Source organism: Galeopterus variegatus, unplaced genomic scaffold, assembly GCF_000696425.1.
Source record: "Galeopterus variegatus unplaced genomic scaffold, G_variegatus-3.0.2 Scaffold7630, whole genome shotgun sequence".
In the NCBI taxonomy this organism is placed as follows: domain Eukaryota; kingdom Metazoa; phylum Chordata; class Mammalia; order Dermoptera; family Cynocephalidae; genus Galeopterus; species Galeopterus variegatus.
In genome coordinates, this window is record NW_007733741.1 from 88,896 (window position 1) to 104,220 (window position 15,325).

General features: G+C 35.2%; 1 protein-coding gene across 1 annotated transcript in view; it reads left to right on the top strand.

Annotated features, from left to right (window-relative positions):
* Window positions 1–15,076, top strand: part of TDRD5 (tudor domain containing 5) — a gene marked incomplete at both ends in the record, with an annotated part of 82,395 nt that extends 67,319 nt beyond the window's left edge. Inside the window, 2 exons of the mRNA XM_008592164.1 lie at window positions 8,527–8,743; window positions 14,988–15,076. Coding sequence (XP_008590386.1) covers window positions 8,527–8,743; window positions 14,988–15,076 — 306 coding nt within the window. The remainder of the gene's footprint in view (window positions 1–8,526; window positions 8,744–14,987) is intronic.
* Window positions 15,077–15,325: the final 249 nt, after the last annotated feature.

Genomic DNA, 15,325 nt, shown 5'->3' on the forward strand with positions numbered 1-15,325 from the left:
CCATATCCACTCATCTGATGATAGACATTTGGGCTGGTTCCAACTCTTGGCTATTGTAAATGGTACTGTAGTAAACATTGAAGTACAGGTGTCCCTTCAACATGATGATTTCCATTTCTCTAGGAATATTCCCAGAGTGGAATACTGGGTCACATGGTAGATCAATTATTTGAGGAACCTCCAAACCATTTTCCATAAAGGCTGCACCATTTTGCAGTCCCACTAACAATGTATGAGGGTTCCTTTTTCTCCACAACTTCACCAGCATTTATCATTCTCAGTCTTTTGGATATTAGCCATCCTAACTGGAGTTAGGTGGTATCTCAGTGTGGTTTTGATGTGCATTTCCAGAATGCTGAGTGATATTGAGCACTTTTTCATGTGTCTGTTGGCCATTCGTATATCTTCCTTTGAGAAATGTCTGTTCAGCTCCTTTGCCCATTTTTTTAATTGGGTTATTTGTTTTTTTGTTGTAAAATTGTTTCAGTTCCTTGTATATTCTGGATATTAATCTTTTGTCAGATGTATATTTAGCAAATATTTTCTCCCACTCTGTTGGTTGCTTTTTACTCTGTTGATTGTTTCTTTTGCTGTGCAGAAGCTTTTTAGTTTGATATAATGCCATTTGTTTATTTTACCTTTAGTTGCCTGTGCTTTTTGGGTCTTATTCATGAATTCTGTACCCACTCCTATTTCCTAGAGTGTTTCCCCCTATGTTTTCTTTAAGGAGTTTTATTGTTTGAGGGTGTATATTTAATTCTTTAATCCATTTTGAGTGGATTTTGATATACAGTGAAAGATACAGGTCTAGTTTCATTCTCCTACATATGATTTTCCAGTTTTCCCTGCACCATTTGTTGAAAAGTCAGTCTCTTCCCCAATGTGTAGACTCGCTGCCTTTGTCAAAGATCTGATGGTTGTAGGCATATGGATTAATTTCTGGGTTCTCTATTCTGTTCCATTGATCTGTGTGTCTGTTTTTATGCCAGTACCATGCTGTTTTGGTTATTATAGCTTTGTAATATAAAGTCAGGTAGTATTATGCCTCCAGCTTTATTTTTTTTGCTCAGGATTGCTTTGGCTATGCATGGTCTTTTGTTCCATATGAATGTCTGGATAGCTTTTTCCATCTTGGAGAAAAATGTCATTGGAATTTTGATGGGGATTGCATTGAATCTGTACATCACTTTGGGTAGTATGGACATTTTCACAATGTTAATTCCAGTCCAAGAGCATGGGATATCTTTTCATCTTCTTGTGTCCTCTTTAATTTCTCTCAACAGTGGTTTGTAGTTTTCCTTGTAGAGATTTTTCGCATCCTTGGTTAACTTAATTCCTAAGTATTTTATTTTTTTGGTGGCTGTTGTAAATGGGCTAGCTTTCTTGATTTCATTTTCTTCATGTTTACCATTGGACTATAGAAATGCTACTGATTTTTGTGTGTTGATTTTGTATCCTGAAACTTTGCTGAAATCATTCATCAACTCTAGGAGTTTTTTTGTAGAGGCTTTAGGCTGTTCGATATATCAGATCATGTCATCTGCAAACAGGGACAGTTTGACTTCATCTTTTCCAATCTGGATGCCCTTTATCTCCTTCTCTTCTCTGATTGCTCTGGCTCATACTTCCAACATTATGTTGAACAGGTGTGGTGAGAGTGGGCATTCTTGTCTAGTTCCATATTGACAGTGGGCTTATCATATATGGCTTTAATTATGTTGAGATACTTTCCATCTGTACCTAACTTGTAGAGAGTCTTTATCATGAACAAATGTTGAATTTTGTCAAAAGCTTTTTCAGTGTCTATAGAGGTGATCTTATGGTCTTTGTCTTTGATTTTATTGATGTGGTTTATCACGTTTATTGATTTTCAGCCACATTTTTAAAAAGGTAACTAAAGCACATGTGTAAGTTGCATAAAGTAAGCAAAAATTTGGTTTTGTAAAAAATTTTTATTATTATTAGCATATTCATTATTACAAATTGTATTATTTCTTTATGCCCTTTACCTGACCTATCACTCCCCAAACTCCTTCCTCCCTCCCATCTCTACTATCCTTTCTGTAAGTTCGTTATATTGTTGTGGTCTTTTCTTTCTTTTCTTCTTTCTTAGCACCCAGTTATGAGTGAGAACATGTGGTATTTTTCTTTCCTTGTGTGGCTTATTTCACTTAATGTAATTTTCTCCAGGTTCATCCATGTTGCTGCAAATGGCAGAATTTCATTCTTTTTTATGGCTGAGTAGTGTTCCATTTTGTATATATACCACATTTTCCTTATCCAGTTGTCTGTTGATAGATACTTAGGTTGGTTCCATAATTTGGCTGTTGTAAATAGAGCTGCAGTGAACATGGGAGTGCTAGTATCCCTTTGACATGATTTCCATTCCTTTGAATATATACCCAGTAGTGGGATTGCTGGATCATATGGTAGCTCTATCTGTAGTTGTTTGAGAAGCCTCCATACTATTTTCCATAATAGCTGTGCTAATTTACAGGCCCACAGACAGTATAGAGGAGTTTCCTTTCCCTGCATCCTCTCCGGAATTTGTTATTCTCTTTTTAATAATGGCCAGTCTAACTGGGGTGAGATGATGTCTCGGTGTGGTTTTGATTTACCTTTCTCTGATGACTAGTGATGCTGAGCGTAGTTTCATGTACCTGTTGGCCATTTGTATGTCTTCCTTTGAAAAATGTCTATTCATCTCCTTTGCCATTTTTCAATTGGATTATTTGGTTTCTTACTGTTTGAGTGTAGTTGTTTGAGCTCTTTGTATATTATGGATATTAATCCCTTGTCAGATGTATAGTTTGCAAATATTTTCTCTCATTCTGTAGGTTGTCTTTCCGCTGTGTTGATTGTCTCCTTTGCTGTGCAGAAGCTTTTCAGTTTGATATAATCCCATTTGTTTATTTTTTTTGTTGTTGCTTGTGCTTTTGGGGTCTTATTCATAAAGTCTTTGCTCAGTCTTACTTCCTAGAGTATTTCCCCTACACTTTCCTTAAGTAATTTTATGGTTTTTGGTCTTATATTTAAGTCTTTAATTTATTTTGAGTTGATTTTGGTATATGGTGAGAGGTACAGGTCCAATTTCATATTTCTGCATATGTATGTCCAATTTTCCCAGCACCATTTATTGAAGAGGCAGTCTTTTCCCCAGTGTGTGTTCTTGTTTCGTTTGTCAAAGATCAGTTTGGTGTAAGTATGTGGGTTGATTCCCAGGTTTTCTATTCTATTCCATTCCATTGATCCAAGTGTCTGTTTTTATGCCAGTACTATGCTGTTTTACTTACAATAGCTTTGTAATATAATTTGAAGTATGGTAGTGTTATGCCTCAAAATTTATTTTTTTGCTCAGGATTGCTTTGGCCATTCAGGGTCTTTTGTTGTTCTATATGAATGTTAGGATTGCTTTTTCTGTTTCTGTGAAGAAAGTCATTGGTATTTTGATGGAGATTGCATTGAATCTGTAGATTGCTTTGGGTAGTATGGACATTTTCACAAAGTTAATTCTTCCAAGAGCATGGAATGTCTTTCCATCTTTTTGTGTCCTCATTAATTTATTTCAGTAGTGGTTTGCAGTTCTCATTTTAGAGATCTTTAACTTCCTTGGTTAAATTGATTCCTAGGTAAATGGGCTTCCTTTCTTAATTTCTTTTTCTGCTAGTTCATTACTGAGTATAAGAACACTACTGATTTTTGGATGTTGATTTTGTATCCTGCAACATTACTGAAATTGTTAATCAGCTGTAAGAGTTTTTTTGTAGAGTCTATAGATTTTTCTATATATAATATCTTGTCATCTACAAACAAGGATAGTTTGACTTCATTCTTTCCAATCTGGATGCCCTTTACTTCTTTCTCTTGCCTGATTGCTCTGGCTAGTACTTCCAATATTATGTTAAGTAGGAGTGGTGAGAGTGGCCATCCTTGTCTTGTTCCCATTCAGGATGATATTTGTGATTGGTTTGTTGTAAATGGCTTTTATTGTGTTGAGATAATTTCTTTCTACAACTAATTTGCTAAGCATCTTTATCATAAAGAGATGTTGAATTTTGTCGAATGCTTTTTCTGCATCTATTGAGATAATCATAAACTTTTTGTCCTTGGTTTTGTTGATAAGGTGTATCACATTTATTCATTTGAATGTGTTGAACCAAACTTGCATCCCTGGGATGAATCCCACTTGATCATGGTGTATAATTTTTTCAGTGTTGCCATATTCTGGTTGCTAACATTTTGTTGAGTATTTTTGCATCTATGTTCATTAAGGATATTGGCCTAAATTTTTCTTTTTTTGTTGTATCTTTATCTGGTTTTAGTATGAGGGTGAAGCTGGCTTCATAGAATAAGTTTGGAAGAATGGCTTCTATTCCAGTTTTTTTTTGAAAAAGTTTGAAGAGAGGTGGTATTAATACTTCCTTAAAGATTTGATAGAATACAGCTGAAAAGCCATCTAGTCCTGGGCTTTGTTGGAAGATTGTTGATTACTGCTTCAATGTCTTTGCTTGTTATTGATCTGTTCAGGTTCTCTCTTTCTTCTTGGTTCAGTCTTGGTAGTCGTATGTGTCCAGAAATTTATCTGTTTCCTCCAGTTTTTCATATTTGTTGTTGTACAGTTGTTTATAATAATCCCTAATGATTCTTATTTCTGTGGTATTGGTTGTAATGTCTCCCTTTTCATTTCTGATTTCTGTTGGGTCTTCTTTCTCTCTCTCTGTTTTTTAACCTAGCTAATGGTTTGTCTTAACTTTATTTATCTTCTCAAAAAACCAATTTTTTGTTTCATTAATCTTTTGTATCATTTTTTGGATCTCTGTTTCATTTAGTTCTGCCATGATCTTAATTCTTTCTTTTAGTATTGGTTTGTTGTTTTTCTAGATCTTTGAGGCCTAGTGTTAGGTTGTTTATTTGAAGTCATTCCATTCTTTTGATGTAAGCATTTATTGCAATAATCTTCTTAGTACAGCTTTTGCAGTAGCCCACTGGTTTTAGTATGATGTATCTTTATTTTCATTAGTTTCAAGAAATTATTTCATTTCCTATTTAATTTTTTCTTGGACCCACAGGTCATTCAGGAGTCTGTTATTTAGTTTCTATGCACTTGAGCAGTTCCCAGAATTTTGCTTACTCTTGATTTCCAGTTTTAATCCATGTGGTCTGAAAAGATATTTGAAATGATTTCAGTTTTTTAAATTTGTTGAGACTTGATTTGTGACCTAACATGCGGTCTATCCTGGAGAATGTTCCATGTGCTAATGAGAAGAATGTATATTCTGTAGTTGTTGGATGAAGTGTTCTGTAGATGTCTGCCAGGTCCAATTCACCTGAGGTGTAGTTTAAATCCTGTGTTTCTTTGTTGATTTGTTGCCTGGAAGATCTGTCCAGTACTGAGAGAGGAGTGTTCAAGTCACCCACTATTATCATATTAGAGTCTATCTCTTTTTTTTTTTTAGGTCTAAGAGTGTTTGTTTTACATATCTGGGTGGTCCAGTGTTGGGTACATATGTATTTATGATTCTTACATCTTGTAAGTGGATAGATCCCTTTATCATTATGTAATGGCCTTCATTGTCTCTTTTTATGGTTTTTGGTTTGAAGTCTATTTTATCCGATATAAGAATAGCTACTCCTGCTTGTTTTTTGGTTTCCATTTGTATGGCATATCTTTTTCGATCCCTTCACTTTTAGTCTGTGTGTGTCTTTATAGGTGATGTGGGTCTCTTGAAGACAGTATATAGTTGGGTCTAGCTTTTTAATCCAATCAGTCTGTGTCTTTTGAATGGGGATTTTAATCCATTTGCATTTAGGGTTGTTATTGGTAAGTATTGCTTTACTCTTGTCATTATACTGTTTTTTGTTTAGATATTTTAAATATCATTTGTTCCTTTCTTCCCCTTTTATTTTTCATCTTCAGTGTTACTTGGATTTTTGAGGTAACATGATTCAGCTTCTTTCTCTTTCTCATTTGCATGTTGGTTTTAACAGCTGGTTTTGCTCTTTCTTATGAATCCTTGATGGTGACTATCATTTTTCAGATTCTAGATGCAGAATTTCTTGCAGGGCTGGTTGTGTGGTGGTGAACTACCATAATTTTTGTTTGTCTGGGAAATACCCTATTTCTCTTTCATTTTTGAAGGATAACTTTGGTGAATATAGAATTCTTGGCTGGAAATTTCTTTTCTTTTAGTGTTTTGAATATATCATCCCATTTTCTTCTGGCCTGTAAGGTTTCAGTTGAGAAGTCTGCTGTTGGTCTGATAGGGGGCTCTCTTATAGGTGACTTGACACTTTTCTCTTGCTGCTTTTAGAATTCTGTTGTTTTTGAGTTTTGCCAGATTGATTATAATGTGTCTGGGAGCAGGTCTTTTGGAATTGTATCTGTTTGGGGATCTTTGGGCTTCCTGGATCTGAAGGTTTGCATCTCTCCCTATACCTGGGAAGTTTTCTGTTATTACTTCCTTGAATAGGTTTTCAATGCCTTTTCCTTTCTCCTCCCCTTCTGGAATACCCATGATTCAGATGTTTGTGCATTTTTGGTTGTCTGCTAGTCTTAATTTTTCTTAATTATTTTTTCCTTTTTTTGGTCTGCCTGGGCTATTTCAAAAAGACCATCTTCAGGGTCTGGAATTCTTTCTTATGCTTGCTCTAGCCTGCTGCTCAAGCTTTCTGTTCTGTTTTTTATTTCATTGAGTGAATCCTTTATTTCTAGGAGTTCTGATACAGGTACATTCTTTTTAAGGTATTAATCTCTTTGTAAATTTCCTCCTTCATTCCTGGATATTTTTTCTTCTTTCAGTGTGTTCTCTAATTGATTCTTTTCTTTTCTCTTTGTGTTTTCTTAAGATCAGTGCTCAGAATTCCTTTTCAGATATCTCAAGGGTTTCCTGCTCTATGGGATCTGGTACTTGAGAATTCCATATTCCTTTAGTGGTGTCATATCTTCTTGTTTATTTGTAATTCTAGTATTTTTTTGTTGATGTTTGGTCATCTGGTAGGACATTTGTTTCTTCTATTACTCTGGAGTGGATTATGAGGAGAAAGACTTCCTCCTCTATTTGTAGGCTCTGCTGGTGACTCTTGTACCAGTGCACTTGAGTGTGTGGTGGGCTACCTTGGCTCCTGTTTGGTTGGTGGGCGGGCCTCTCTAGTGCTCGGGCAGGCGTGGGCGGAACTGCAGCTCCATCAGAGGTTGGCGTGCGGGACAGGCACTCACCTGGGCACCAGCTCAGTCAGTGGGTGGGCCCTCCAGGGCTCAGGTGGGCATGGATGGGCCTACTGCTGTGTTGGTAATCTAAGCAAAAATTAGAATCCACATCTTTGGTTTCCTGAAGTAGCATATTGTATGGCCCACTGTAGCCATCTGTACTTTTGGAATTTCATTTTTGCTACCAAAAAAGGGTATACATACAGCTATTTGTATATCATATAATTATATAAGCCACATTCATGCCAGCCATCTTTGAAAATGAGATGCTATAGATTTTTGCTGCAGAAGGAACATTTACTGATATTAAATGTCTATTACATAGGAACCTGAAAAACATAAAAGCCTAAGTTTTCTGTTTGTGCAACTACTGTTTAAGTTTACTCTAGGCAAATCCCAGACTATAAGCCACTTAGTTCTGATGGGACCCACTTAGTACAGCTTGGTCCTGATGGGACCCACTTTAGTCATATTAATGCCAGTTGACATCACAGAAAATAAATGCTGTTGAATTACCATAGACTGTACCTACTTCAGCAAAAGTAGAAAATAGAATCTGACTCCTGATGTTTAAAATTTGGCACTCCATTCACTTTAGCTCAAATTCAGTCTGTGTTTGGGAATTTTATCTTTTTCACTCAAACTCTGGTTCTTTATAACTCTGTTTTGTCACTTCTGAGGAGCTTTCCTTTGTGTTCTCCTGTCATTTTGTTCAGAATACAGAAGGCAGATGTCTTCTTTCATTGCTAGCTGTACATATTCTGTTTCCCCATCTGAGGACTGTGAGCTCCTTAGGGACGGGGATCATATCTTACTAGGAGGTGGTGTGGTGGAGCACAGAGAACACTGGCCTCAGTTCAGATATGCGCCTTGCCATTTACTGGTAGTCATTGGATAGCTTAACCTCTCTGTAAAGAGCATTATGCAAAGAGAAAGAAGACATAACAATACCTACCTGATGGTGGTTCGGATGTTTAAATGAAGAAATACATGCAAATAACCTAGCACTATGCCTGGCAAAGAATGTTCAGTGAATGTCATTTCTCTCACGCCTGCCACTCTTCCTTGTGTATAGTAGCATTCAGTACCATGTTTGCTCAAGATATGTATTCAATAAATATTTCTTGAATTTTGATGTTCATTAAGTTAGAGAAGGACTTTGTCCAGAGGGTGTCTAGGTTCTTAAAAGTGAGTTGTTTTATTTATTAATTATGATATGAAAACACATGTGTTTTGTATGTAAGGAAACAAAAAGAGATTCTTTTTCTTATACGAACAGTTACTTTTTATGCTTTTGCCATTTTTTTCCCATTCTGCAGCAGCCAAATTTAAAGGAGTCTTCAGATTCTTCCACGCTGCCCAAATTGGAAGAGTTCTACATCTCTCTTACTGAGTCACAGCAGTCAGCAGAAGGGAGCCAGTTTGAATCTAATGACATTCAGACTCAGCCAGAGCAAATTCAGCTATCCACAGCAGTACTCAGTTCAACTGCTGCAGTGGTTGATTCCTGCACTCTGAAAACACACTCTAGCTCTGGTAGGTTTACGTAATTCTTGTACATGCTCACAATTGACAAATATGGTATGCCATGTTAAAAACCTTCATTTATCTCTTTCAGAATATACCTTGAAAGATTGCTAACTTTAGCATTTGTCTCAAGTCCTCATCTTATTTGGGGGCTCAATCGTTCTCTTTAACTTTGCCACTCTACCTTTTTTCTGCAATTTTTTTGGAGGAAAAAAAATTTATATAGAGTAGAATTTGCCAGTTTTAAAGTGTATTGTTCTGTGAGTTTTGACAAATGTATATAGGAGTAACCACCACCACAATCATGATATAGAATATGAGGGAGGGGTCTTCGAGAAGTTCATGGAAAATGCATATTATGAAAAACTATGCATAGATTTCGACATTTTTTTTGCAGCAAAATACTAACTTGTTATAACATGTCTGAAAAGGATCTAGTTTGAGGCACGGAGATGGATTAGACATCAATTTAAGAGACCCTATCAGAGCAACATAATTTCTCTAAAATTGCAGCAAGAACAAACATCAAATTTATGGTAAAGCGTGGGTAGAAGATTGGGTGGAAGAATGATGAAATCATTGATGCCTTATGAAAAGTTTAAGAAGACAGTGCCCCAAAGAAATCAGCAGTTTACAAATGGATAACTCATTTTAAGAATGGATGAGATGATGTTAAAGATGAAGGTCATAGTAGCAGACCATCCACATCAATCTGGGGGGAAAAATTAATCTTGTTTGTGCTCTAATTGAAGAGGACCAATGGTTAACAGCAGAAACAATAGCCAACACCATAGACATCTCAACTGGTTCAGCTTACACAGTTCTAACTGAAAAATTACAGTTGAGCAGTTTCCACTCAATGGGTACCAAAACTGTTGCACCCAGGTCAGCTGCAGACAAGAGCAGAGCTTTCAATGGAAGTTTTAAACAAGTGGGATCAAGATCCTGAAGCATTTCTTTGAGGAATTGTGACAGGAGATGAAACATGGCTTTATCAGTATGATCCTGAAGGCAGAACACAAAGCACTGTCACTGAGAGGTGGAAGTGGTCCAGTCAAAACAAAAACAGACTGGTCAAGAGCAAAGGTCATGGCAACAGTTTTTTGTGATGCTCAAGGCATTTTGCTTGTTGACTTTCTAGAGAGCCAAAGAACAATAACATCTGCTTATTATGAGAGTGTTTTGAGCAAGTTAGCCAAAGCTTTAGCAGAAAAAATGCCTCTGAAAGCTTCACCAGAGTCCACCACCATGACAGTGCTCCTGCTCATTCCTCTTATCAGACAAGGGTAATATTGCTAGAGTTTCAATGGGAAATCATTAGGCATCTAGTGATTTCAGTCTTACAGTCCTGATTTGGCTCCTTTTTCCTAATCTTAAAAAATCTTTGAAGATCACCCATTTTTCTTCAGTTAATTATGCAAAAAAGACTGCATTGACATGGTTCAATTCCCAGGACCCACAGTTCTTTAGAGATGGGCTAAATGGCTGGTGTCATCACTTATAAAAGTGTCTTGAACTTGATGGAGCTATGTTGAGAAATAAAGCTTATATTTTTATTTTTATCTTTTAATTCCATTTTTCCATGAACCTTTTTTTTGGCAGCTGGCTGGTATGGGGATCTAAACACTTGACCTTGGTGTTATGACACCATGCTCTAACCAACTGAGCTAACTAGCCAGTCTTCCATGAACTTTTTGAAGTCCCTTCATACTTTCAGTAAAGAAGAAAGGTAGACTTCATAAAGATATGTAGATTTGCATGAGATTCTGGAGAAATAAATTAATTTGTTGTCCCATTGACTCCTGTAGTTCCTAACACTTTAGCTATTCTGACTTTGGTACCGTCCTCTGTAAAGAATTTCTCTGTGACCAGTCTGTGTTCTGCTTTTTTTTTCCTGTTCCTCTTAGCAAACGAGTCTAAATTTTTGTTTGCTTTTACTTATGAAAGCGCCCAATATTTGTGGCAAAAAATCCCTCAAAGGTTTTGAGACTACCCACTACTTTTTTCTAGTCATTGATAGGAAAACTTAAGAGAAATTTGTCCCACCAGAGGGATCTATGATTTTATGAGAGTAGTTTTAAAAGTTTATGGAAAGACTTGTATTATCTTTTAGTTCTATTTTTCCATGAACTTTTTGAAGTCACCTCGTATTTTCATCAGCCTGAAGTTTCCTTGTGCCCCTATATGGTCAATCCATTGCCTTCTTGCTGGCATCTGGCATGTCACTTTCCCTTTTCTAGAATTTCATATAAATGGAATCATGTAGTATGTAGTTTTTATGTCTGGCTTCTTTCACTTACCATAATATTTTAGGGTTTCATTCGTGTTGTTACCAATATCAAAAATTTTTCCCTATTTATTGCTGAGTAATTGTATGGATATACAGATAAACAACAGTTTATCTGTTCACCAGTTAATGGACATCTGGCTTGCTTCCAGATTTTGGCCATTGTGAATAAAGCTGCTATGAACATTTGCACATAGCTCATTATGTAGAGCTGTATCTTTTTATTTCTGTTCAGTATATATTAGAAGTAGATTTGCTGGGCTCTATGATTAACTGCATGTTTAACTTTTTAAGAAACTGCCAAAATGTTTTCCAAAGTGGCTATAGCATTTTGCATTCCCACAAGTAAGGTATAAAAGTTCTGATTGCTCCACATCCTAGCCAACAAATGGTATTGTCAATCTTTTTAAATTTTGCCTGTCTAGTGGTGTGTAGTGGTATATTATTGTAGCTTTAATTTGCATTTTCCTGTTTACCATGATGTTCACCATCTTTTCATGTGCCGATTTGCCATTCATACATCTTTAGTTCAAGTATTTAATTTGTTTTTTTTAATTAAGTTATCTTCTTATCTATGTGTAGAAGCTCTTTATTCTGGACACAAATCCTTTGTCAGATATATATATTTCCTCCAGGCTGTGGCTTGCCTTTTCATTTTCTTATTAGTGGCTTTGGAAGATAAAAAGTTTTCATTCTTTCGTTCTGATTAAGTCTAATTTAGTGATTTTTTTTCTTTATAATTTGAGCTTTGTGTGTCCTATTTAGCAATCTTTACCTACCCCAAGTAACATAGATTTTCTCCTACATTTTCTTATAAAACTTTTATAGTTCCAGGCCTTACATTTAGGTCTCTGATCCAATTCAGGTTAATTTTGTATATGATATGATGTGAGGATCGATGTTTATTTTGTTTGCAACCGAATATCCAGTTGTCCCAGCGCCATTTGTTGAAAAGACTATCTCCATTAAATTGCCTTGATACCTTTCTCAAAAATCAATAGGCTGTACCTGTGAGAATCTATTTCTAGACTTTCTGTTTTGTTCCTTTGGTTCATATGTCTGCCTTTTTACAACTGTCTTAATTACTGTGTCTTTATAATAAGTCTTGAAATCACATAATATTAGTCTTCTGACTTTGTGCTTTTTCCATTTTTTTTTTTTTCTTCTTTGACGGCTGCCCTGTATGGGGATCTGAACCCTTGACCTTTGTGTTATCAGCACCATACTCTACTGAGTAAGCTAACTGGCCATCCCCTTTTTCCAATTGTTTTGGCTATTGTAAGTCCTTTGAGTTCCACATAAATTTTAGAATTAGCTTGTCCGTTTCTACACAAAGCCTGCTAGGAATAGGATTTCTATCTGATGTTAATCCATTGCTTATTTGTATCCAATTCTGTTGTCTGTTTACTTTGCTTAAATCTTGACTAAGAATGATTGGAGTCAGTAAATTTGTACTGTATTTTGCCTTGGGGGAAAAAAGGGTTTTATTTGTTTTTTTAAGTCTATAAATCAATTTGGGGAGAAGTAACATCTTAACACTATTAAGTCTTCTGATCTGTAAGCATAATATATCTCAACATTTATTTAAGTCTTTAATTTTTAGCAAAAATGTTTTGTAGTTTTCAGTGTATAGGTGTTATGCATCTTTTGTTAAATTTATCCCTAAGTATTTCGTATTTTTATGCTTAGTGTATATATGGTGTTTTATTTCAATTTTTGATTGTTGCTGGTATATAGAAATACAGTTGACTTTTATATATTGTCATATTCTGTGATCTTGCTAAAGATCACTTGTTCTAAGAGCTCTTTTATAGCATCTTTGATATTCTCTATATAGATAATCATATCATCTTTGGGGAGAAAAAGTTTAATTATTGTGAAATCTGTTTGCCTTTTTTCCTTTTTCTTGCACTGGTTAAGACCTCTAATATAAGGTTGAATAGAAGAGATGAGAATGGTATCTTTTTCTTGTTGGTTTTGTAGGTAAGCATTTAGTCTTTCACAAATAAAGTATGATGTTAGCTGTAGCTTTTTTGTAGATGACCTTGATCGGTTGAGAAAGCTCCAATTTATTCCTCAATTTCTGATAGTTTTTTTTATCATGAATGGGTGTTGAATTTTATCAAATGAGTTTTATGTATCTCAATAAGATGATCATGTTATTTGTTTTTTTAATAGTCTATTTATAACATGAATTAACATTGACTTTCAAATGTTAAACCAGCCTTGCATTCCTGGGATAATGCCCTCTTGGTCATGTTGTACTAATCATTTTATATAATGCTGGGCCCTATTTGTTAAAATGTTATAAAGGATTTTTTTTTTCCCCCTTTTTGTCTTTTTTACTGACCGGTAACGGGATCGCAACCCTGTCATGTTGTACTAATCATTTTATATAATGCTGGGCCCTATTTGTTAAAATGTTATAAAGGATTTTTTTTTTCCCCCTTTTTGTCTTTTTTACTGACCGGTAACGGGATCGCAACCCTGTCATGTTGTACTAATCATTTTATATAATGCTGGGCCCTATTTGTTAAAATGTTATAAAGGATTTTTTTTTTCCCCCTTTTTGTCTTTTTTACTGACCGGTAACGGGATCGCAACCCTCGGTGTCGCGCCCGTACTGGGGACCGGCAACGGGATCACAACCCTCGGTGTTGCGCCCGCACCGCGCTCAGCCAGTGAGCGGGAACCGGTCACCACAAGGGATCCGAACCCTCGGCAGGAGCGCCGCCGCGTTCCCAAGCGGCGCACTCTCCAGTGCGCCACTGGGCCGGCCCATAAAGGGTTTTTATGTCTGTGTTCATGAGGGATATGTATCTATAGTTTTCTTGTTGTATCTGTGTCTGTTTTGGTATCCAGAGAATGCTTTCCTCATAGAATGAATTGGGAATTATTTCTTCCTCTTCTATTTTCTTAAAGAATTTGTGTGGAATCGATATTATTTCTTCTTTAAATATTTGGTAGAAGTCAATAGTAAGGCCGTCTGGACCTGGGGTTTTCTTTATAGGAATGTCTTTTAGCAAATGTCTTTATTAGGTACAAGGTTATTTCAGTTATCAGTTTCTTCTTGAATGAACTTTGGTAGTATTCTATTACAGGGAATTAAGCTGTAAAATATATTAGCATAAACTATTAGCATCTAAACTAACATATATTAGCATAAACTATTCATATTTTTCTCTTATTTTAATATCTGTATAATCCGTAGTGACATATACTGTCTCATTCCTGATATTGGTAATTTGTGCCATACTATTTTCCCTCTGATTTCATTGTGCCTAAAGCTTTATCTATTTTCTTGATCTTCTCAAATAACCAGCTTTGATTCCATTAATTTTTCCCTATTGTTTTTCTGTGTTCTATTTAACTGGTTTTGGTATTTATTTTTTATTTCCTTCTGGCTGTTTACTTTGGGATTAATTTTCTCTTCTTTTTCTAGTTTTTCAAATTGAGACCTATTCATTTTATAGCCTTTTTCTTTCCTAATATGTGTTTAATGATACCATTTTTCCTCTAAAGCTTTAGCTGCATCCCGTGAATTTTGATATATTGTGTTCTTATTTCATTCACTTAAAAATACTTTCTAATTTCCCTTATGAGTTTTCTTATTAACCCATTAGTTATCTAGAAGTATGTTGTCTAATTTCCAAATATTTGGAGATTTTTCCAGATGTCTTTCTATTATTGATTTCTAATTTAATTTTATCACAATCAGAGAACATAACTTTCCTTATAAACTTTTGACAGTTGTTTTATAGACCAGATTATAGTCTGTTTTTGTAAATGTTTCATGTACATTTTAGAATAATGTTTATAGTCTGATGGGTAAAGTATTCTATAAATATCACTTAAGTCAAGTTGATGGATAGTGTTTGATTTTTTTATATCCTTACTACTATCTAGTCAATCAGTGTTTTAGAGAATTATAGTTGTTGATTTGCCTTTTTCTTTCAATTTTATCAGGTTTTGCTTCAAGAACTTTGAAGCTCTATTATCAGGATTATTATGCCCTCTTGATGAATCATCCATTTATCATTATTAAATTACACTCTGTATCATTGCTAATATTCTTAGCTTTGAAATCCACTTTGCTGATATGAATATAGTCACTCCACATTTCTCTTGATTTGTATTTGCATAGTATATCATTTCTATCTTTTTACTTGTAACCTATCTGTATCTTTATATTTAAAATAGACTTCTTGTAAACACCATGTAGTATAATCTTGCTTTTTTATCTAATTTTGATAATCTGTTTTTAATTGGAGTGTTTGGATAACTTAATGTGATAGTTGATATGC